This window comes from Eumetopias jubatus, unplaced genomic scaffold, assembly GCF_037043125.1.
Source record: "Eumetopias jubatus isolate StellerSeaLion01/CBP00866 unplaced genomic scaffold, mEumJub1_p1.0 scaffold_10, whole genome shotgun sequence".
Taxonomy (NCBI): Eukaryota; Metazoa; Chordata; class Mammalia; order Carnivora; family Otariidae; genus Eumetopias; species Eumetopias jubatus.
Window position 1 is genome coordinate 121771209 of NW_028274816.1, and position 25210 is coordinate 121796418.

General features: G+C 51.6%; 1 protein-coding gene across 2 annotated transcripts in view; it reads left to right on the forward strand.

Moving 5' to 3' along the window:
* ASIC2 (acid sensing ion channel subunit 2) overlaps nt 1-25210 on the forward strand; it is a 1093638-nt gene that overhangs the window by 799981 nt on the left and 268447 nt on the right. The window contains exon 1 of one of the 2 annotated variants that reach the window (XM_028108992.1): nt 7394-8107. The exons of the other annotated variant lie outside the window; for it this stretch is intronic. Coding sequence (XP_027964793.1) covers nt 7394-8107 — 714 coding nt within the window. Of the gene's footprint in view, nt 1-7393; nt 8108-25210 lie in introns of those variants that run through there. 2 annotated transcript variants of the gene reach the window in all.

Sequence of the window (25210 nt, forward strand, 5' to 3'; positions counted from 1 at the left end):
ATCATCATCACCATCACCACCATCATCATCATCACCAACACCACCACCATCATCACCATCATCATCACCACCATCATCATCATCACCAACACCACCACCATCATCACCATCATCATCACCACCATCATCACCATCATCACCATCATCACCATCATCATCTCCAACATCAGATCAACTCCCTAGTGAACAGGGGCAAGCTGTTGAACTCTGTACATCAATTTCTTCTCCTAAGTTTAGCTACATGGTCATTAAGATCATGAGGCACTTACACCCTGTGGTTCTCTCTGTGGGTTTGTTTTACCCACTCTATATATTCATCACAGAAAATTCTGAATCCCAAACTGGTTTTCTCTTCCACCCAGTACATGTTTGGATCACCTCCCAAAACCAACCAGAGCTGTATGCTCAGGGCACTCAATGTGTGTGTGTGTTTTATAATTAGTCTAAGTAAAATATACACCTTGTAATACTCTTCAGAGGCAAATGGAAATATCTTTGCATTACCTGCTGTTTGAGATGATCTCCACAAGAGCTTCCATCCACCAGTGTATCTAGCAAAGAGTTAATGAAAAATCTGATAATAAAATGGCAAGCTCTGTGTACCGCCCTGTCAATAGGACCCTCTGTCCTTGTTGGATGGGAGAGCAGGACGATGTGAAATGAGAAGTTGAAGAAAATAACAGAAGTTGGAATGAGGTGTCAGAGGAAGGCAACCATAAAATAACTGAAAATACAGGGGGAAAGTATGAAGAACATGGACTACAATTACTCTAGTAAATGGTATTCACAGAAGGCAACCATTTGTGTAAGAAAAAGGGACATATGGAGGCTAAACACACATGTGTATATTCACGAAGTACCTCTAATAGATTATACAACAAATGGATGGCCTTAGTTGCCTCCAGGGAGGAAAAATAGGTGGCTGGGGGAGGGGAAATGGTAGAGGGATTTTATACTGGAGTCTTTATTTTTTTGTCCTTTTAGAACCATGTGAGTACATTACTGATTTCAAAATGGATTTTTAAAAAGTTATTTCCTAGGGTGAGCAAAGAGTGAACTGGAAGTTGGAATTTGGATTCTGGTTCTGCATTTTTCAGTAGCAATCTGTATGATTTATAGCAAGCCTCTCCCCTCTCTGGACCTCAGCTTCCTCCCCTGGGAGCGAAGGGGTTAAATTGGATTCAATATCCAGCTCCCAGCTCTCAGGATTTGCCGTTCAATGTGGGGCACTGGGCTTCAGCAGAGCTCCCTCCAGCCCTGCAGAGCATGAGCCTATAGGCCCTCTACTCTGGACGTGTCCTTCCAGCCCCTGATCTTTCTCTGATGGTTGTGGGCCATCATGCCCCCTGAAATTTAGTGCTGGTGAAGGATGGGCAGTTGAGAGTTTGAATTCTAGTGAAATGAGGATGGCCAAAAGGGCAAGACAGATAGATAGATAGATAGATGATAGATAGATGATAGATAGATATAGATAGATAGATAGATAGACAGATATCTGGTGAGTCTAAGAGAAAGCTCAGAAAAAGAGAGAACTAGAAGTCAAGTATAATACAAGAAGGTTGTGCACTGAGTGGGAAAAGCAGTGGACATGCTGAAGCATGGGGAAAGGTAATATGGACCAGCCACTCCAATGCCAGCCCCATGGTGGAGGGCGGGAGGGGTGGGAGGGAAAAGTGATTGGGTAATGGGCTAAGACCCTGGTGAAGAAGTCCCCCTTGCTCTTTTCACCAGTGCAGGAATCCCTATCACGACCACTGGACATTTGCTCAGGTCCTGTGACACTGTAGCCACATCTATGACGGCCACCACAGAGGCCACCAGTAGCACGAACTAAGGAGGTATCAGATAGGACCAGTAGGTTTCAGGCAGAGGTCCGGAGAATAGAAAGGGGAAAGGAAAAAAAAAAAAAGAAGAAGAAGAAGGTGTAAGGAGAGGGAGGCAGAGTGACAGAGAGCCAAGGTCAGTACAGAGATGGAAAAAGAAAGAGAAAAACAGATTTGGGTGCACAGGCAGACCCGCAAAAGCCCACCTGCCCCATAAGATCAGTGAACTCTAGTACTAAAGGTCGTATTGATTCATTACCGTGAGCAGCGGAGTCCTAAAAGAAAGCACACTTGGCATTCTAAGCAGGGCCACCAAGAACCTATCGTTACGGTCCCCTCTCCCCACCCACCATGTCCAGTACATCTCAGAGGTAAGAGGGCAAATAAGAACCCACAGCCATCAGAAGGAAGACTAGGGCCTGGAAGGACCAAGTCCAGAGTAAAGGGCTCTGCAGGGCTCAGTGGTCACATTTTAAGGATGTCGACCTCCAAGATCCCACTTCAAGGGCAGCAAGTATGGGAGAAACCATCGTAGGAACTGGTGACATTTTGCCCGAGAAGAAAAGACTTACCTTGAAGAATTTGCTAGGAAGGTCGACTGCTGGAACCCCTTTCAGCATCGATGTACCCTGCTTCTGTAAAGTATTTTGAAGGGTTCACATGTGCAAGAAAGATCAAACTTAGTTGTATGGGTCTCCAGAGATAAATTAGGGGAAATGGGAGAAATGAACAAAACGACAGATTCCATGCCGATGAAAGGAAGAAGCTTCAGACACTGCCAGATGTTCCAGAATAGAACTGGTTACCGGTGGACTGTTCCAGAAGGCATGTGTAGGAGGGATTCCTGTAGCAGGTAGGGAGCAGGGCTGGGTGGCCCCTCAGACACTTTCCAATGCCGGGCCCCTGAGTAGCAGGGATTAAGGGTAAAAAGGAACATTTGGGGGGCCCCGAGAAGCCTCATCAAGCCAGCAAGTGTCAGCTCCAAAAATTGGATTATAAAAACAGAAAAATCACATCTGCTTAAATTGACCTCCCCTCACAACAAACTCGTTTGATGCAAGAAAGAGTTTATAATTAGTGGGGGTAGTCACATACCAGAAGGTGGGCTGGCCGGCCGGGAAGTGGGCCTTGCTGTCACCGCATGCAAACATCACACAGAAGAAAAGGCCAGGATGCCAGATGTGGAGCAACAGCTGTTTTAGAGATGAACAAGAAAAGAGCGATTTTCTTGAAAGCTTATTATTGGGAAATCACAATGCTAAATTCTAGTTTCTTGGTGGGGAGGTTATGTGGGTCAGCTCATGCATTGCCTCACAAATCTGTTTTTCTGGCCAAGTGAGGCTTCTAGGACAGGAAAGCAAATTCACACGGTAAGGGGTAGGGTTTAAGAGCACGGGGACTGGAGTCAGACTGCCTGGATTCAGGGGCTGTGTGGCTTAGGGTGAGTAGCTCAACCTCTCTGTGGTTAGGATTCCTCTTCTCTGAAGTACCAAAAATAATAGTATTTACCTCATGCAATTATTTTGAGCATTGAATGCTTAGAACCCTTGTATTTAGTGTAAGTAACTTAAAACAGGCCCTAGCGCTTAGGAAGTTCTATATTTATTTTATTGTATGTTTATTATTATTTATCATTATACTTTTGGGAGAAGCATGGTGGAAAGGGAAAATCTTGGACTTTGGAATGAGTTAGAGCTGAGTTCAATTCCTGCTCTCTGAGCCCTTGGTTCACAAATGTAAAAAGAGGACCAAAAATTCCTCCCTTGCAAGGTTGGAGTGAGGAACTAAATACGTTTGCATGCCCAGTTCAATGCCTGGCATACAGAAGTATTCAAGAAATCCTAGGTCCTTTCCCTTCCCCCTGTCTCAGTGTGTTTCGTCAATGTGCCAGACACTGTGCTAAGAGGTAGGGACACAAACATGAATCAGGTGTAGTCCCTATCCTCAAAGGGTTCGTGTCCAGAAGGAAAGCCTGGACACACACAGTAATAAGGTACTGCTGCAAGGGCCATGAGGGGTCCAGTTTCCTGGGAGGTGATGCTTGGGTGGGGCTTGAAGAAAGAGTAGACTTTGCCGAGCTGGTCAAAGTATTGGTCTGGGAGGGCGTGGGCGTAGAGAACTCACTATGTATGTGTGCCACAGAGAGAGCCATCGATCCTTGCATAGGGTCGCTAGCCATCCCTGTGTCTGCCTTGGGATTTCTGTGCCAAAACCCCGGGAGCCTCTGCAGGATACCCCTCCTCTCTGGAAAAACAACCAATCTGGACAATTAACAGGAAAACCCAAGGCACAGAAGACACTTAGGCAACCAACAACAGCAGGTGTACATTTAAAGAGGGAAATTGCCAGGAAAGAAATGGCCCCCAGCAGCTGAACATATCAGAAACATAGAACGCCCTAAAGGTTTCTATAAGACAGAGCTCCATGCCAGCCCAGAGTTAGGACTCTGGAAGATGTTATGTGCTTGTCCTGGCCGCTTCTTTAACAACTGCACTGAGCTCACAAGGTCTCCCCACCTTAGCGGGGATGTGCATCTCTGTGGCAACCCGCAGGACCGCTAGGACCACGCTGGAAGCACCGGTGTGTGAGCCTCTGGTAGAAGCCTCACAAAACTGGCAGATTCAGAGCCTTCCCCCCAAAGCCAGCAACAGACAGCTCCAAGGAACCGAATCCAAAATAAAAAAAACCCACCTCACCAGCTTTTTCCGCTGGTGAATACGGGTGTGTGCGTGTGTGTGTGTGTGTGTGTGTGTGTGTGTAGTGTGTGTGCGGGGGTGAGTGAAGAGGAGTGGGGCTCAGACGTCCTCTTCTCCAGAGACCAGATGCAGGGAGCTGCCTGCTGACAGGATGCCCTCCAGGTCAGCGAGGAGGGAAAGCCCAGACAGTACCACTCAGATACTCGAGGCTCACTCAACAGATCTGTGCAGCACTGCTAATAGTCATCACAAAGTAGGTGAAATTCCTCTCCAGGCCCAGCCCCCCGAAATCCCCCCTACTTCACTGAGTGCCCCCCCACCTTTGGGATCCTTTCACACCATCTCTACCCTGCCCCACAAGCCCCATCAAAGTCCACTCTCTGGAAAATGTCTGGAAAACTCCTTTATCCCATGGAGTGATGGGGCTGAATGAAGTGTCACCTCTCCCACTGAGGCCTCAGGGGGTCAATCTGAGGCCTGGGTGGAGACCCGCTGTGCACCCCACATAGCAGGCAGCAGCAGAAGCAGGATTCCAGCCCTGCCCTCAAGGCGCCTGGCCCAGAGAGTGCAAACTGTAAGGCCATGGGGTGCAGTAGAAAGAGCCAGGGCTTTGGGGACTTGTGTGCAGAATCGCAATCCGCCACTTGCAGGTTGTATGACCTTGGCCACGTACTTGGCCTCCCTAGTCTCACCTGTGAAATGGAGCTAGCAGAATACCATGTGCTTCATCCATCCTCCCAAACACACCGAAGTGGAATATTGCAAAGGCTAAAGAAAAACTCCCCAAAGTGCCCGCGGGTTAGTGGGAGCCCCTGAACCTGCCCAGGAGGGAAGGGCGACATTATCAGCCCTCACACTGTAGGATTCCAGGTGTGAGAATGGCAGAGATGGAGCCTCCTGTCCTAGGAAGTCACACTCCCCTCTCCTGCCCTCTGGGGACAGCTGTGCCGGCTGACCGCTCCAGGGCGCAGCGGCAGACCCCTCCAGCCCAGTGCTGGGGGCACACCTGGGAAGCTCCTAAGAGGCAGAGCCCACCTGGCCAGAGGCCCAGTCACCCCGCCCAGCACCTCAACACACATACTACACACCACACACCCAGACACACACGCAAAACACACCAACCACACACCACATCCAGGAACCCTGCTATGCAACTGCACACCAACACGCCCATTCAGACCCACCACCAAGTGCACACATACGCACGCACACGGAACACACACACCATCTCAGGCACCCTTTTCCACACACATCACACCCACTCAGGTAGCCACAGTACAGCCTCTGCAAATAAGCTCACATGCACGAGATACACAGAAATACCCGTTCACACATACACACTTACAGCCTACCCACACTCAGCGCGTGACAGCCCCCCACACACACTTGTTCATGTGCCCACAATACACAGCGTCTCACTCTCTGTACAGCCCATCTCCCAGTCTGAAGTGTTCTCACACTTACTACACATGGTCCCGCAACGGTTCTACCCCACAGCTCTCCCACAAGCCCGCACACCCGGGCACATCTGTGCAGTGCCTCCCCCACCCGGCGGCCGACTCCAGCAAGACGCTTCCCCACTCGGTGTGCAGCGGCCACAGTGGCCGGGAATTAAAATGCAGCGAGGAGGAGCCGGGCGCGTCAGCACCGCGTCTCCAGGAGCGCACAGCGCTCGCCGCCGCCGCCCCGCCCGCCCGGAGCCCTGGGGCCAGCGAGCTGAGGAGCAGGTGCTCGAAGCCCAGCCGCGCCAGCGTCGCGCGGCCGCTGCCCAAGTTCGCCCGGGGCCCGAGGAGGGCCGGGCAACCGGGAGAGGAGCGCAGCCGGCGCCGCCGCCGCCGCCGTGGGCTTGCAGTCTTGAGAGAAGGACGCGCGGAGCAGCGAGTCCGGGTCACCCCGCCGAGAGGTGCAGCCGGGGCTCCGCAGTCCCCAGCTCCTGGCGCCGCCGGGGCGGGGAGAAGAACAGGCAGGGGGACAGCGAGGCCGGGCTTTTCTGGAGACTCGAGACACCCCGGAGAGTCGAGGGGAGAAGCGACACTTTCCTCTGGCCAGCAGCCCGGAAGGGGCCCAGCAGCAAGCAGCTTCCCTCAGGACGCCCCGAGAAGCCCCCAGCCCGGGGCGAGAGCGGGCGCGTCGCACGCAGGGCTCGGGCGCGGGACTTAGGGGAGCCTTCAAGGGTCTCGGCCGAGCGCAGCCCCAGGAGCTGTGAACGGATCTCGCAGGGAAGGGGAAGAGCGCAGCAGCGGGCTGAGCGACCCCTCGCCCCGGTACACACCCACCCCACCCGCGGCGCCCGAGCCGCGGTGAGCCTCTGGGGGCGCTCGTTCCCTGGCGCCTTCCCTCCCGGGTCCCAGCACCGCTGGGCTACGGGCTGGGCTGGCGGGGCCCTTGGGGATGTCCACATCAGGCATGGTGGCCGAGTGGCTGCTCTCCCCGGACCAGCGTAAAAGCTGGGGTTAGGCGGAGCAGGGGGGACTCGGCGCAGGGTCCCCCGAGGTCCAAGACGAAGGGAGGCGGGCGCAGCGCCCGGGCACCGGAGAGGCGGCGCCCGGTGGGGCCCCTCTAGAGGTAGCGGCCGGGCCAAGCACTCTGCAGGAGGACTAGGGGCCCGGAGAGCCCGGGAGGCGCTCGGGAGAGGCCAGGGCCAGGGGCTGCGGGGCTGAAGCAGCGCTCAGTCCCGGGCGGGCGCCCGCGGAGGCGGCGGCGGCGGCGCCGGGCGGGCATGCCGCGCCACCGGAGCTCCTTTCGGGCGCACGCTTCCCTGGCGCGGGCTGCGCGCGGCGGCCGCTGCTGCTGCTTCCACTGCTGCTGCGGACTCCCATGGCGGCTCCGCCCGGCCGGGGCCGCCGCCGCTGCCGCCAGCCGCGGGCTGAATGAATGAGCCGGAGCGGCGGAGCCCGGCTGCCCGCGGCCGCGCTCACCGGCCCGGGACGCTTCCTCATGGCCCGCGAGGAGCCGGCGCCCGCGGCGGTGGCGGCGGCCGGGCAGCCCGGGGGCGACAGGGGCGGCGAGCGCGAGCGGGCGCTGCAGGGGCCGGGGGGCGCCCGCAGGGGGCGGCCGTCGCTGAGCCGCGCTAAACTGCACGGGCTGCGGCACATGTGCGCCGGGCGCACGGCGGCGGGCGGCTCCTTCCAGAGGCGGGCGCTGTGGGTGCTGGCCTTCTGCACGTCCCTCGGCTTGCTGCTGTCCTGGTCCTCGAACCGCCTGCTCTACTGGCTCAGCTTCCCGTCGCACACGCGCGTGCACCGCGAGTGGAGTCGCCAGCTGCCCTTCCCCGCCGTCACCGTGTGCAACAACAACCCTCTGCGCTTCCCGCGCCTCTCCAAGGGGGACCTCTACTACGCCGGCCACTGGCTCGGGCTACTGCTGCCCAACCGCACCGCACGCCCGCTGGTCAGCGAGCTGCTGCGGGGCGATGAGCCGCGCCGCCAGTGGTTCCGCAAGCTGGCCGACTTCCGCCTCTTCCTGCCGCCACGCCACTTCGAGGGCATCAGCGCCGCCTTCATGGACCGCCTGGGCCACCAGCTCGAGGACATGCTGCTCTCCTGCAAGTACCGCGGCGAGCTCTGCGGCCCGCACAACTTCTCCTCCGTGAGTTGCCCTCCGCGCGAACCCGCTCCCTGCGCTCCCCCCACGCTCCGGAGTCAGTAGGCCCTCCCCGCCCCCCAGGGTAGGACACCAGGCCGCTTGCTGGTGAGGTGACATCATTCCAGGATGCCAAGGCGGACCCCACTCTTAGGTCCCCTGAGCCTTGTCTTCCAGATCGTGGGAAGTTGGCCACAACTGTAGGAGGAGTGACCTTGCTCACCCGTCCCGGCCTCTCCCCTTCCAATGTCGGCCCCCAGATCCTCGGCTCTGCTCTTCATGGTCCCCTCTGTGAATGCTAGCCCTCTTTGTCCCGGACCTCACCCCCTGGTGCGCAGGACTGCCCTGTGTCTGGGGTGAAGGGATGGGACAAGAGAGAAGCACGTCTTACTTGGGGGTTTGTTGTCGTCGGGGAAACCCACAGGAAGCTCTTCAAAAAGGGACCATCAGCAGAATCGCACTGCTCTAAGCAGCTTATGCCTGAGTTCCAAAACACTTGGAATCTAGGGGGACTTTGGAGGAAACGCCCAGAATATGAACCAACACTGAAACTGTAGCTGGTTAGGTGGGGAACTCGGCAGCCCCTTCTGCTGCCTTTTAAAAGCTCTTTCTTAGGCATCCAGGGGAATTGAGCAGTGGTGGGCATCCGTGGGGTCCTTGACTGAACGAGGTGAGTGTGGGTCCTGGGCTAGAGGAGACAGCCCCCTGCGGTGGGGAAAGCAGCCTCAGAGAGATACTGATGCGAACAGCAGGGGCCAGGAGAAGCTGTGCTGGGGGGAGGGGGGCGGGTAGGGGGTTGTAAACCATTTGCTGTGCTGGTTCCCCCATGCCGTGGGTCTGGATAATGCAGCTGTCAGACAGAAGGTATCTGCTTCGTGTAGTCTGCCTTGGAGGAGTTCTGGTGCCAAGCCCCAGCGTGGCACCAGCCTGTCCAGTCCTTCGTGTGTAAACACCCCTTAGGTGGGTTTGGGTTTTCCACTAGTGCGGGGAAGGTGGGCTGTGTGTTTATTTGTCATGATCTGATGATTTTAGCAGCCCTTTTGCCTTGCTCCTGACCGTCTTGTATCTGACAAAGCTTCTCCTGTGGTGGTAAAGAGATGCTACCGTTCCAACAGGTGTTTGCCTGGATGCCTGTCAGGCCAGGCCTCTGATTGGCTAATTGGGCTCGTCCTTGTCTAGGATGGTGACCCTGGTTTCAGTCTTGCTCTCTTTGCGTTGCTTTATGTAGAAAAGCCCTGATTTAGCCATTCCCCAAACATCCCTTGTTTTCTGGGCTTTTCAGCCCGCCTCAGAGGAATCCCTACCTAGTGGCGCCCCTGTCTGCTTCAGCAAGCCGATGCTGCTAATGTGTGCTTCTAAGTGACTCCTTTCAGAAGTCAAACACAATGCTGAGTTCTACAAAGATGAAGGAATGAGCCTAGCAATGCCTTGTTTATTGTTTGGCTGACCACTACCTAGCAGCCCCTAAAGTCGGACTGAAGTTCAATGTTATATTCAACTATCAGCAATCCCTGGCTTCAGCTTCAAGTTGTGCAACATGGCCCACCAAATAGAATCATGCACATCTAATGATGGTTCTACAAGTGTGCAGAATTGCATGCTAGCAGCCAGTATTCACTTTTGGACATTCCCACAACCCTGTGTTAGGGAGTTTTATTCCCATTTTACAGATGAGGAAAATGAGGCTCCACAAAGCTGTCCAAAGCTCAGCGCCAGTAAGTTGAAAGTCTAGCTTTGCAAACCATCAGATGTGTCACACAGAAGCTACACGTAGCCTCCCTCTCTGAGCCGGGGCCTCTCTTCTATTAGAAGATCCCTGCGTAGGACCATTGCCCTCCACCACCCCTACCAGCTCCCATCCCTTCTCAGAGCATGGCTGGGAGAGTGGCAAGTGGAGCCACCCCAGGGGGTGCAGGTAGTCATAACCTTGGCCACATGATAAGGGGGCCTGACCCACCTGTGCCTGCAAGCATACGGCACCTTCAGGAGCCACCTGGGGAGACCTCAGTCTCCCCAACAGAGGTGGCCATGAGTTGAAGCAACCAGGCCCCTTCCCACTGGGGCACACCCTTCTCTCACTTGCCTGTACCCTGCCTTCCTTCATCTGAAGAGCTTGCAGGCACACCCTCCGCCCCAAGCAAACCAAATACCTCCATTCCCCAAGTATGTGTCCCTGGAGACTCTAGTGACCCCTGGTGGCTTTCTATCATGACCCTGCCCTGGGACTTTCCAGCCCCTTAACATTTTTGCTGTAGTTTTTTTCAAGGATCTCAGAATTAAAAGCTTGCACCCCTTTCTCTGTGGAAGCCAGAAGCTCTTCCAGGAGAGCATCAAATACAGGGCAGGCCCATCAGGAGTATTTTCCTCTATCTATGCCACCCTGAGTCAGATCTTTGTTGTCTTTGGTGGAGTGGCACTCTAGGGTAGCGGGTAAGAACAGGAACCTCACGCTGCATGGATGGTTCAAATCCTGAGACTACCACTTACTGTGTGCCCTCCGCACAAGTGGCTTAGCCTCTCTGTTCTTTAGTTTCCTACTCCATCTAGTGGAGGTAACAAATACACCATATTTGTTGTGTGTAGATGGATAGATGGATGGATAGATAGATAGATAGATAGACAGACAGATAGACAGATGTGCATATGCATATATATAAAGAGGGTGGAACTCTTAAAACTGTGTAGGCCTTTAAATGACATTTGCCTCCTAACTGGTCTGTTGGCCTCCAGCTCAGCGCTCCTTCCCCTCGACATCCATCCCCTGCACTACAGCCAGAGCAGTCTTTCCAAAGTTCCGCTCAAAGCGTATCATCCCACCTCTTAAAACCCCTTAAAATCCTAGGCTGTCCTCAGGCTCTGCACCTACACCCTGCCTTGCCTTTTGCCCCACCCTCTCTGGTACCACATACTTAAGCTCTGCAAACAGCTTGCGACAGCTGGACGACTGCTCCCCAAGGCTCTCTGCCTTGCTGTCTGCTTCCTCTGAGGCTGTCAGTGCTCCTGGTGCTCTCCCCCCCCACCCCACCCCCACACACACTGCTCTGTCTGCCTCAGGATACTACTCATCTTTCAGCATCCAGCCCTGGGGGTTCTTCTGCTTTGGAGCCTGTCCTGACTGCCCCACCTCTCCTCCTCTCATCACCAAGCAACTGATGCCTTCCTCCTTTCTACCCCTCTACCACCCCATTTAGGTGTCAGTCCTCACACCTACTGGTCTGTGTCTGTCCCTCACTCCAGAGTCACGTCTGATTTCCCCAACCTCTCCAGCACCCGGCACGGAGGCTGACACATAAGTGTTGAGGAAAGGCCTGGGGAATGAATCCCTTCACCGGGTACCCCCAAGACTTCTTGTTGTCCTGGAAGACCCGCACGGAGACGCTTGGCTTAATTTCTCCAGGGAACACCAGTGGAATGCATTTCTAATAAGGAAATGCCCAGGCAGTTTCTGGGCATTTATTCCTTTTTGGGTTAGAAGCGGGGAGTGGAGAGCAGGGTGCCTTCCCAGATACCTATGCTTCTCAAGCCCTAAGAGACCAGTGCAACAGGTGAAGAATGGGGTCTCAGGGGAAGCCTTTGGGGGGATGGGCCAGCTGTCCCCCAAAGTCTCCTTCCACCTAGCTAGTCTCGCGTCTGGAAATAAACGTGGCAGGGGAGAGAAGAGTATTGTGAAGAGGTGTGTGTGTCTGTTGGGTTTTATTCTCCAGATCCATTAGGGTGTGTTTACTTGCAGCTCCTCTGTTTATTACAGCTGTGCAAGGGTTAATCACTCAGCTGCCAGTCAAAGCAGCTCCGAACATGGGCTTCCGAAGGCCCATGTTGTTTCCCCGGCCCCAGCCGTGGACCTCGAGGCTCTGCACACTCTGGCCCTCTGGGGTTGTCCTGGGGGTGGAGGGAAGCAGACTTCCCAGTAAGGGGCAGGACACAGAACCGTGAGGCTGAGCTATCTGGGACTGGGGAGAGGGGCCGAGGGGTTGGGAACAGGGGCTGACAGAGGCCGATCAGGGTCTGCTGTAAGAACAAGGAGCAGTGACCCTCTCTGGGGGGAGGCATGCATGGTTCAGGGGAAGGTGTCAGGCAGACCTAGCGTAGGCCTTTGGCTCTGCCCCTTTCTAAGCTGTGCACCTCGGGCAGGCGCCCCACTCTCGCGCCTCGGGGAATAATGCCTGCCTCACACTGCTGGGACGAAGACATGTGTACAGAGGCTTGCCCGCACCTGCACATCAGCAGGTGCTCAATATAGGGGAGCGACTGTATAATTTGGATAAAGAGATTGGCACAGTCCTCGTATCTGGGGGTAGCAATTATTAATTACCCTCAATATAACTATCCTATCTTATCATGACCACTTACCTGAGTGGGGATAGGCTCGTTTCCTGGATCATTCATTCAATCAACCAGTGTCTATTGAATGTCAACTCTATGTCAAACTCTGTACTAGCTGCTGGGGATATAAAACTAAATAATTAATTATTAATATGAATATTAATTATGGTTGAGGAATGAGACCTGTGAACAGATGCCAGTACAGAGTGCAGAGGTGAGATGTGGGCTTAGAGGAGTACCCAGGTGAGACTGGGGACCTCCGATGGCTTCCTGGAGGAGGTGACATGTAAACTGAGTCTTGAAGGATGAGTAGGAGTTCCAAGGTAGAGAAGGAGGGAGAGGGGGACAGCATGTACAAACGTGTGAAACGACAGCATGTGAAACGATGAGATTGAACACATGCTTCTAGGCCCTGCGAGTGGTTCGGGGTATCTGGAGGGAGGGGCCGGAGGCGAAGAGGAAGAAGAGAGCAGAGGTGTGATAACGCAGTGCTGTGATGGATGCCTGGTGGCCCAGCTATGCTTTTAAACTTTGTAGCAAATCTCGGACTTCTTTCACTTCTGGCTGTTAGACCATGGAGGGTCCCCTCTATGTCATCCGTGTCCCACACCCACTCCTTGCTCCATCAGGGCCACTCCTCCCTGCACTCTTTCTCACCCCCTTTTGCCGGGGTCAACCTTGAGTCCAGATTTTGGACTAGTCATATGTACCAAAAACCAAGGAAAGAGCACTTGGTTTCATCACATTTTGTCACAGCGAGCAAGCTGCTCCGAGTCAGCAACAGAAAACAAGAAATCATTTTAGCAACATATTGTTTAAAATCAGCAAATTCGGTTGAGATGGTGCTAGGCCAGGCAGTCCAGTAGTTGTGAGGATGGATGGCTTGAGGGAGGCAAGAAAGATACTTCTGCCTTTAGAGAAAGAGGAGTAAATGAGCTAATACATGTAAAGTGCTTAGAACAGTTTCTGGCACCAAGTAAAGGACTCAATAAATGTGAGCTATTTCCTTTATTATTACTTGCAGTGAGCGATCCGAGTGAAGGACGAAGGCAAATAGCATTGGGCAGCTGTGATACGCCAGGCCCGGGCTGGGCACACTGCTTGCCACCTCCGTTCTTGCAATAACCCTAAAAGGTTGTGTGATCATTCGCATTTTACAGATGGGCAACTGCAGCTCAGGGCAAGACTGTAGTCTGCCCGGAGTCACAGAACTGGCAGGTGACAAAGATGGAATTTGAACCCAAGTCCTTACGACCACAAAGGCGCATGCAGCTGGATGCACAGCTGTATCATTGGATGGAGAAGGAGCAGCGTGGGTGGGACGTGGAGGTGCGCAGGGAAGACCAAGCCAGCCTCAGCACTGTCCTGACCAGCCATGTGACTTTGGCCTCAGGATCCCTCCATGAAATGAGGGCATGTGCCAAATGACCAAAGGGACTTAGCTGAGAAGTTCTCCGTCCAAGGGAGCAGTCAGGGGAAAATACGGCTTAACCACTGCAGATGGCCCAGGCTTTTCAGCCGAACATCTCTTTTCTTTGCAGAGCTGAAACAGTGATTAAGGGGGAAATGTACAAGTTATTGAAGTGCTGGAGACAGGATGGTGATTAAATAGACATTTATACAAGGAACATGAAAAGAACTCTTACCAGTGATTTTACTTCGGGGAAATTAGTTTAGGGAATCAAATGTAAACTCTGCTCAGGTCTACAGATAACCAAATTGACCAACGTCAGGCTGATTCTGACAGTGGTTGTTTGGGGGCTACTGTGGCCAGTCGTGAACGCATCAGTCAGATGTCTGCCCAGTTGAGAAGGGCTGGAGGAGTAACCAGACCGTTTGGTTTATACGTCCATTGCTTTGATTCTCCTAAGTGGTTTGCTTGGCTCAGCCACTCAGAGATTCAACCAACCAACGCCCATCGAGTGCCTACTGTATGCCAAGCAGTGGGCCACAAAGATGACAATAAATTTACTCTGTTTCTGGTAAATAGGGCTGCAAGGGTCAGTGTGCTTCATCAGGGTGATGGGGGCCTGAAAGGAGCTACCCCTCACACAGGGAGGGGACCGGGCATGTGACAGCCCAGGATTTGGATTGGGCACCTGTCATGTAAATATTCGTGTCAATTTCACTGGACTCGAATGGTTGTAATGGAACCCATTCTACAGATGAGAAAACTGAGGCTTGGGAAGGCACAAAGTCAGTGCTGGAGGGCAGCAGAGCCAGGATTCAAACAAAGGTCTGTCCAGCCCCAAAGCTGATACTCTTCTTTTCTATGGCCCCATTCCGCCAACACTCAGAGATGCCAGTAAGAACCAGCCCTTCTAGAGAGAGTATCCTTCACCACCTTTCAAACCTTAGCTGGAAGTTTCTTTCACTATAAATTGGTGTGGGCCCCCAAAGTCATCCTGGGTCCCGAGGCCTGCAACCAGGAGCAGGGACGGCTGTGTATCCTCCTACTCTATCAGCCACACAGGGAGATCAGGAGTTGCGAAAAGTCTTCCTTTGGCCACAATCCAAACTAAACTAGGATTTTCATTCTTTCAAGGACACTGGTAACTTGTAGTCCTGGCTAACGAAATGTTGCCAAACTGAGCTCCAGCTCAGACCTGCACTCACAAAGAGATGGCTCACCCGTCATTGGAACAGGACTTGTTGGTAAAGCAAACAGAGGCCGCTAACGCACTGGGGAAGTTTGTTCTCCGGAGCCTGTCAGATATCTCCCCTGACACCACTGTTTATACTATTAATTTGCCTAGTAAATTGTTTCCTCTGGTTCCACACACACTCATTGAGCTCCTACTCTCTGCCGGGCACCTTTACGTTCATTAGTTTATCTCGGCCCAACAACAGACTGGAGGAACAAGTCTTCTTTTCTCCCTGGTACAGATAAGGAAATGAAGATGCAAAGTGGTTTGCTAACTTGCCCTGGGTCAGAGACAGAAACAGAAACAGACAGAGACAGAAACTCTGATCTCGGCTTCCAAAGTCAATGCTCTTGGCACTAAGCCATGGTTGTTCGTAAAAAGAAACCCCAGTCCAGCTTTGACCAGCAAACTTGCATTTCCAATCAGTAGAGGCTTTATTACCTGGAGAGGATATCATAATATGCATTACCATCTCATTTTATCCCAACAACAGTGGAGGGAGCATACTGCACCGTGTGGCCTGCCTGACTTCAGAAAGGGGAAGCGACTTGCCCAGGGTCACATGGCCCAAGAAAAGAAACAGCCAGAATTTGAATTCAGGTCTCCTCAGGCTCCCGTACACCTCTTCTTCCCCCACTCCTCTGTTCCTGCTCAGGGTGGGTTTAAGGGGATTTCCACAGCCCTAGCAGCTTTTCTTAGGGATAAAGCAATGGGCTCCTGAATGCCTTGCAGAGAAGGATCAGTGCAAAGACTGGCTACTGAGAAGAGGTGCTGATTTCCTTCTTTAACTCTGCCCTGAGACCTCCCCTCCTTCCCAGGCAGGTGGGTTCCAGCATACTCCACTTAACTGTGGATGAATGGAAAGCCCTCTAGGCCTGTGTTTCTCAAACTTGAGCATGCCCAGATTCCTGGACCTCCTGCAGAGACCCTGATTTGGTGGGTCTGGAACACAGCCCCAGATTTGCATTTCTGAAAGCTCCCATGTGATGCAGTTGCTGCTGGTCCATGGACCCACAGTTGGAGAGGCAAAGCCCGCCTATGGGCTCTTTAAAGTCCCTTGAATGCTGTGAAGGAGGGATCAGTGGGCTCTCTCCATAAGGCACGAGTCACTGGGTCTGTAAAGATGCACGTGGAATGTGAATGTCCACTCTGGCATGGCCAGTATCCATTAAACCAAAATGCAAAGGCCATCTGGTAGGCTGAATAATGACCCCTCAAGATGGCCACATCCTCATCCCCAGAACCTCTGAATACATTACTTTACATAGCAAAAGGGGATTCATAGATAATTAAGGGTTTGAGATGGATGGGGAGATTATCCTGGATCATCCTGTGGGCTCAGCGTAATCACCAAGGTCTTTATAAGAGGGGCAGGAGGGTCAGAGTCAGAGAAGGAGACGTCACCATGGAATCAGAGACCAGAGACTCAGAAAGAGATTGTAAGACACTGCATTGATAGCTTTGAAGATGAAGGAAGGGGCCACGAATCAAGGAAAGCAGGTGGCCTCTAGAGGCTGAGGAAGGCAAGGAAACATTCTCCTCCAGAGCTTCCAGAAGGAATGCAGCCTTGCTGGCACCTTAATTTTAGCTGTCTGACCTCCAGAACTATGCGCTAATACATTTTTGTTGCTTGAAGTGACTACGTTTGTTTGTTACAGCAGCAACAGAAAGCTCATACCAGCTTCCTCTGTTGTACAGAATTCTATCTACTACACACCTGACTCCACAGAGTGAACCAGGCTGGGTTCTAGATCAGGGTCTGTCCCAAAGCCAAAAAAAATAAAAGAATCCAGAACGAACATGCAGCTAAGTTCAAAAATAGTCAATGTGAGAGTATTTTAACCATGCTTACACTCGTGCAAGATTGGGAATTTGGACCCTAGAAACTGAGAAAAGAGATGGTTGGCGGATGAAGAAAGAGGTGGCATCAGGAGTAAGACAGACTCAAGTTCAAAGCCCCAGGTCCACCAGGTCCCAACTGGGTGGCTGTTGGGGAGTTGCTTACCTTCACTGAGACTCTGTTTCCATCTTTGTAGAACAGAGATCATACCTTCCAAGCAGGGTGGTTGTGAAACTTACAGGCAACCTATTAATCCATTCAAAACTTATTTATTGAGAGCCAGCTATGGTCTAGTCCTGGTGGATACAAGTTGAGTATCAGTGCAGAAAGTACCCCTACTCTCTTGACTATAAAGGCAAGATCATGGAACACTACATCAAAAACTAATGATGTAATGTATGGTGATTAACATAACATAATAAAATTAAATTTAAAAAAGAAAAAAGAATTACAATCCCACTGCATGTTAAAATACATAACATGTTATATGAAAAATATATTTACCAAAACAAAAATAAAATTAAGGAGAAGAGTGGCATTGTTTAAAAAAAAAAATAAAGCAAGATGTATAGCCACCAGCTAAATGTAAGCTATCCCTGTCATTCTCATCATTACTAACAGGTGACACCTCTCACTTCTTCCAAGGAAGACTCCCGGGGCCTGGAAGAGTAATGTGATAACAGATAACAGTAATGTGATAACAATGGCCTTCTCTATATCGTCACAATCCCAGCCAGGATCCTCTTGTAGTTTTCATGTCACACCTCCATGGGTAGGTCAGAGCCTTTTAGGGTCGCTTCCCCCACTTAGTACCCCGACCAAAGTGAAAAAAATCAGAGAGAGAGAACGAGTTGCTCAAGGTCACATCGAAAGTCACCGGGAAGATTGAAGGACCCTGAAGGTGTCTGTGCTTAAGCCTATAGACCGATGCTTTTAAATCACGGAAGTATCCGTTTCTTCCTCTGAGAACTTACTCTTTTTCCAAAATATGTATGCTGGTCATCCCCTTCTGATTCCAGTGACATATCTGATCGGAAGGCTGTTGATACTCTGATCTCTGAAAGTGAAGGGTTTAATCTTCTCTTGGAACCCCTCCCAACGAAAATTATTTTCCCACTTTGAAATGGCACGGGCATCCACTGTGAACTCACATCCATAAATCTAAGCCTACTGCTCAGGAAAGCAGATGAGCTTTGATTCTGCTTCTCAGCACAGTCTCACAGAGCAAATTATGGCAAGAATTTGACTTATAGAAGCACCTCAAAGGCTCTGGAGTGAGACGCGTGTTTATTCACTTTATTACCGTTTATTTTACACTATCTCTTTATGCTCCCTGCACATGGATTTGAAAGACTATTTGGATAGATGCTCATGACCTGCCAGTTTGCACAGCCCTGTTGAGGAACATGGATCTCTTTGGCAACGCTGCCAACAGCTCACGATGGGGGTCCTTATAACCACGCTGAGAGTGAAGCCCAGATATAACAAACAGGCTTGGAGACCCTAGCCCAGAGTTCTCGCCCGAACTTCCCCAGCTCTGAGCTTGTGAGGTACTTGGTGTAGATCTCCAGCTGCAACCCGGGGGTGTGTACAGTCAGGCTTGATTTAAGATTCAAATATCTCCGAACAGCTGGGGATATTTAACATCGCTATAATTACATTACATTTTTGACAGTACATGGAGTGAGAGGCCTTTTTGTGTGTGTGTGTGGTTGAATATTCAATGAGCATCAAATATTTTAACCAGCCAGGGAAACACAACTGCATATTTCACATCCAAGTAGTTTTGTTTTTAAAATATCAGCCTGGGGTGGGCGTCTCGGGCTCCAGTCCGCTGTTACCAAGCCTCTGGGAAGGCAAGAGTGCCGTCCCTGTGGCCGAGGAGCTGGGTTAGCTGGGCCACCGAGAGGAGAAGGGAAGAGGCAGGAGCTAAGAGGCGGCCCTGCACACCAGGGGTGACACGTGAGGGCTGGAACGTCACTCCAGTCTGCTCGCCACGGTGCCACCACAGCAGTGACAAGGAAGCCAAGGCTCGGAGAGCAACTGGAAACTTGCGAGCAGTGACACTGCTGATAAATGACAGAGCTAGAGTCAGCTCAGGCCTCTACAGAGGCGTGGCCCGTCAACTTGGGCGTCCTGGTTGACGGCAAGAGGTGGGATGGGGGAGCAGAAACAAGGCGGAGAAGACCTACTGTGCGCCAGCTCCCCATACGTCCTCCTCAGCCTCTCATGATGCTACTCTTGGATACAGTACTGTTGTGTCGTCCATTTTACAAAGCTCATAAGGCGAATGGGGAAGCGGTGATGGAGATCTGCACCTCACGTTCTTAAGAGAATCGCATCTTGAATAGTTGATTTCTGTTGATCCCCGGCTACCTCTGTCCCCCCACCCCGCCCCGCCCCTGCCACCTGCTTCGAGAATCTTCTCCAGCCAGTGAGGTGCGAAACTACCAATTACCTTGTCTGACCTCCCTCTTCCCAACCCTTCTGGGGTCAGAAGTTCCCGGCCCCGAGTCACAAAGCCAAGTCACTTGGGAGCTGCTCATCTTTTTTCAAGTTTCATGCATTTGTTCAGGCTGTTGTTTGCCCCTGGACGCCTGCTCTGCCATCTCTGCCTGTGAGCCCTGTCTATTCTGCAGGCCGTGTGCTTAGATATGTGTTGAGTATGCCTGGAAGGGGGCACCAGGTCTGATAAGGGTCTCCTTGAGGAGGGGGAGGGGAGGAAGGGCAGGGAGGGTGGGGAGGAGCCTGGCTTCTTGGCCTGCCCTTTTTCCTGTGGCCTGAATGTTTTTAACCACATGTAGGTATAACTCATACAAACAAACACATGAAACAAAAGTACCATCTGAAAGATTTCCCACCTTTTCTGAGGTTATCCCCGGCCACTCCTCTGCGTAAACCATCCAGAAAGCCAGGGATTCATCCTTTCGGCCAGCCAAGACTCACTTAGCCTATGCCACTCCCAAGGCTCTTTCCTCTTTTGCTTTTTCATTGAAATCCTCTTCATCTACTCAGTTTGCTGTCATCAGACCATCACCTCCTGAGGGCAGGGGCGACGCTGGCCCTGTCTTGTGGCTGCCCCAGCACCCAACGCTATTCCTCATAGGTAACAGATGCTCTGTCTGGATATTGAATAGCCAAAGCAGGAGAAAGGATTGGTACCACCAAAATACATGTGGATTCCTTCCGTCGTTCATTAATCCATTCAGTGAAGAACTGTCCGGAGCCCACGTGTATGGGGCGTTGTGTTCTACGTGCCATACAGGGGAAATGGACAAGTCCCGTCCCTCATGGAGCTCACCTTCTGGAGTTCTGTGACTGATCCCTATGACAATCAGAATGATCGGGAAGGCTTATTTAAATATCCCCAGCCCCAGCCCAGGACTACTGAGTCAGAATTTATGGGGGAGAGGTCTAGCAATGTATTTTTAACACGCAACTCCAGGTGATGGAGGATTTTAGGAAAATGTTCTACATTGGGGGTGGTGGCAGACCAGATAACATACAAATAAATGAATGAACGTGATTGTTTCAATATTAAAGACTGTGAAGGCAAACACTTAAGGACCTGTACTAGGAAATGGGTGGAGGCTCCCTGAAGATGGGGGTAGGGAAGGACTGATTCTCCAAGGAGATGGCATCTTTGCTGAAAAGGGGAAGCCACTCAGGGATCCGGGGAAAAGCATTCACGACAGAGGGAACAGCAAACTAAAGGTCTTTGGAGTGGAGGTGGGGGGGCATCTTCCTTCTGACACTGGAAATTCAGCTCCAGTAGCTCCATTCTGTTCTTTGTTATGTGAGTACATCTGGGTCCTTCCAAAATGGAGCACTCTCTCACCCACACAACGTGAGAGAACAACACGATTCTAGCAGTTCTGGAAATATTGACCTTCGGAATGCTAATGCAATGTAGCCTTAGGTCCTTAGGCTGAGCTCGCCTTTAAAAAATAACTCCAAGTAAGCAGAAAAAAAAAAAAAAAAACCACCTCAAGAATCCAATTGCAAATCCCCATCTAAGGGCAGCTCAGTGAGACCAACGTGGCAGGCCCTTTCTTTGGAATGCCACATCCTGGCTAATTAGTACCATGTTCCTCTGCTGATTCATCTTCATGAGGACAAGGTCTGCTACCTTTGACTCCCAGTTGGATTTTCCTTATTCATCTTCTAAGGTGTCAGGTCCGAATGGCTGGTTGTCCACACTGAAAACAGGCCCATTCACCGGTCTTTCTGTTTCCCAAAGAGCCTGCGTATTTTTCACCTCTGTTTGTCTTCGTGATAACTGTGTGACCGAAAAGCAAACGTATTGTTCCCAGTTTACAGATGGGTCAGGAAGGCTCAGAGGGGGAACTGAGTTGCCCAGGGGCATCCAGCTAGGACCAGAGCCGGGTCAGTCCTAACTCCTGCTCTGGTCCTCCCCCTGCCCCTGGTGGTGAGTCACAACTGGGAGACCAAACTCTGTGCCCTTCCACAAGTCTCAAAGTCACAGCCACCTCCTGGGGGAAATCTTCCATGATCCCTCTGAAGGGCTTTGCAAAACCTGATCAGGGAGTTGATTCTTAGCTCGGTGGTGTCTGGGTCACCTACAAACAGAGTTTCTCAAAATTCAGTAACTTAACTCTCAACCTTCAATACCAATCAGGGTTACCCATGGATGTTGCTGAAATGCAGCTTCTGGTTCAGTGGGTGGGCCTCTGACTCTGCATTTCCAACAAGCTCCCAAGTAACGCTGATGCTGCTGGTGCACAGACCACATTTTAAGTAGCAAGGCTCTAGAAGACGGGAGGGAAAGGCATCTTGGAGTCAGAGAGGAAAAAGGAACCACATTGTCCTGAATCCTGCCCTGAAGGGCAGAGCTTCGTCTTCCAGGCTAGACCCGCAGGCTGCTGCAGCTTAGAATTGCAGACGGTACAGCGAATTGGTAAGTCTGATAACCCTTTTCCTTTGTGTTTATATGAGACTGCAATAACTAGTCATTTAGGAAGACCGTGTGAATGGAGAAATGGCAAGGGAGTGACAGACCTGCAAAATGAGTTTCCCCCTGAGGATGAGGCACGAGGCCGTTCTGTACCCTCTCCTGACTCTGTGGGTATTGGTGGACGCGTCTGGGAATGGTGTGAGTCCAAGAAGGACAGCCTCTAGCTGGATCACAGTAATCAGTCTGTCTCTGTGCTGTGTCCTGCTCTGATGGGGAGACGCCTTCAGTTGGAAGGAGTCTTGCCAATGACAGGGCATTCCTAGCTACTGCAGCTAGAAGCCTGTGCTTTTGTTGCTACAAGGCTGTTAGTTCGAATTACTAAGGCTGCTTCCAAACCATGCCTCGGGCTATTCATTGGATTGACTCCGTCATACCCTCCTTTGTTATTTCAGTCATTCATTTCTTTGCTCATTCTGTTATCCATTCACTAACTCTCAGATTCATCTATTCATTCATACGTTCATTGCGGGCCTTCTGTATACCAGGAACCGTGCCAGGCTCTAAGGATGTCAAAGTGAATCCATTCAAAGCCACTGATTCGGTCTCTCTGCCCTTGCATATCCTATAGCCAAGCAACAGGCTAAACCCTCAATGGCCTCTCCAGTTTAGTGCTGAAAAACGGAACTAGCCGTTTGTTATCTCAATCCTGAGGCTCTGTCCTGCTTAAAGTTACCATGTGGTTCCCCATCGCAAGATCAAGCCAAGCACTCAGGTAAGCGCCAAGCTCTCACGCCCCACACCTCATGCATCCCACCACGTTCCCTGGGGCTCTGCACCTGCTGTCCCTTGGCTGGAAATGTCCCGCAACCCCCTTGTCTTCCTGGAAAGCTCTCCCTCATCCTTCAAGACTCAGCTTTATCATCTCCCCTTCCCCATGCCTCCATGCTGGGAAGAATTCAGTCCTTCTTCCGCTGGGCTGCATCTCGCTATTGATGCCCTGAGACACTCTAGTGTAGAGGTTAAGAGTAAGGGCTCTGGGTTCAAGTCCTGCCTTTCTGTGTGTGCTCGCTGTATGACTATGGAAAGATATTGCTAGAGCCTATGCCATCAGTTTCACATCCATTCTCATTTGGATTTGCACAACAGCTCTGAGGGAACGTAGAAGACTTGCAAATCCCAGGCAAGTGGAGTGACTTGGTCAAGGTCACAAAGCTAATAAGGGGCCAAGTCTCGGCTACAACATCAAGCTTCTCACTTTCTTTCTAGGGCTGATACTAGTCAACAACATGCACAAAGTTGTTAGCCCTTGGAATCACTCATTAATACCTGTAGGGCATTTTTCTTACTTTCCACTGAAGGCTAGAGTCTTCAGTCTTGCTCTGGCCGGACAAGTAAGCCATAGAGGAGGACTGGGGCTTTGGTAGGATGATTCGGGTTTTGAGAAGCAAGTTTTCCCCGAGATATTTAAATAGCTCCGAATTACTGTCACCCCATGGAGGAGAGGACAACCAGGCAGTGGTATATGACTTTTGGGTGGGAGGGGAATTGAGTGGGACGCTCGAGCCAGGCTTACAGAGAGAAATTACCATTTTGTATTTATTACTTTGGCTCACAGCAGTGCCACAGGGACAGGCTTGCTAATACATTAGGTAATTGCCTTGGTTTGCCCCTTCGCTTTGCCGTGTGTAGACCAGCCCAGGTGCAGATGTGTAGGAGGTACTCGGCTCGGGCTTCCCAGGTGCCAGGGCTCTCTCTAGGGACATGAGATGCTGGAGGAGAGGGGGGAATTGGGAGAGTGGGACCTGGGGGTGTCCACCTCTTAGGCACCAGGGGATACCAGGATGGCCTGGTCCCTAAGACCAAAGTACGGGAGATGGAGGGAGACTCCCAGCTGGGAGCCAGGAGACTAGAGTCTGCACTCTGCCACTGAGCACTGAGCAACCCTGGGCCCTTAGCTGTCCCTCTCTGGGCCTCTGGTCCACATCTGAAAAATCGAGGAGGTCGTAAGTCAGTATTTCTCAACTCTGTCCATTAGAGTCACCTGGGAGAACTTAAAAAATATATTACTAAAGCTCTAAGCTCAACCCCCACGGGTTCTGATTTCACTGGGTTGAGATAGAGCCCAAATGTGGCTATTTTTCCCCAGGGGTTGAGAGTCCCTAGACTAACTAAAGTACGCAGTCTTCCTTAGGATGGGCTAATTCTATGAGCCTGTGTCATTGAAAAAGGCAATAAGACAGTGACCTTGAAATCCAGGGTCGGGGCGCCTGGATGGCTCAGTGGGTTAAGCATCTGACTCTTGATTTCGGCTCAGACCATGATCTCAGGGTTGTGAGATCGAGCCCTGCATCGAGCTCCACACTGGACGTGGAGCGTGCCTAGGATTCTCTCTCTCTCCCTCTTTCTCCCTGCCCCCCCTCCCGCCCTGACCCCACTCTCTCTCTTTCAATAAAAAGAAAGAAAGAAATCCAGGGTTACTTGTCTCCATGTTCAGATTTGTTGCTCTCCATAATTTGTACCTGCTCATGTCCTGTCTTGTCCCCAGTGAGGTTCCCTCTTACCAGTGAACGTTGCAGCTCTACACCAGGAGGCAGGGGGCTCGGCTTCAACCTCTGTTGTGTTGGCTCTGTGGCCATGAGGGTCACCTTGGAATCTCTGGGCCTCAGTCTCACCTCTAGAAGATGAGGGAACAGCTCGTCTCTGCCTGCCTACAAGGGGGGTGCTGGACCAAACTTTGTTTCTCTGTGCCCTGTGGTTTACAAGGGGCTTCCCATCCGGGGCTGAGAGGTCAGCCTGAGAGCAGAGAATGCCATTCCTCTTGCTCAGGTAGGGAGTCAAAGGCTCAGGTTACTATCCCAAGTCCGTCAGCCAGGAAATAAGAGAGCCAGACAGACATCAGTTCGAATCCCAGCACTGCAGCTTCCAAACTGACTTTGAGTGCTTTATTAATTTACTGTGCCTCAGTTTCCTTATCTGTTAAATGGGTATGAATACCACCTGTTTCCACAGAGTGGTTGTGAGAAGGAAAAAAGATGGCCAGGCAGAACTCTTCGTGGAGCCTGGCACAAAGCAAACGCTCAGTTAATGTTTGTTTCCCTCAGCAATTTCTCCCATTCTTCTTTTATCCTTTCCTTTCCCCCTGCTTGTTTTTAAAGTCTTTAAGGACAGGGACCTTGAGAGACTGTTTACTGTGCATGAACTTGGGCAAGTTGTTTAATCTCTGTGGGCCTCAATTTCCCCATCTGTAAAATGGGGATATCAGAGGTATTCGTGGTGGTGAGGACCAGATGTGTTTTGAGAATAGCTTCTGGCACAGAGCGTCAGTTGCTACTGCTCGGCTTCTCAAGGGCCTTCCTTCTCCTCCCTGAGCCCTGCACAGAGTACAC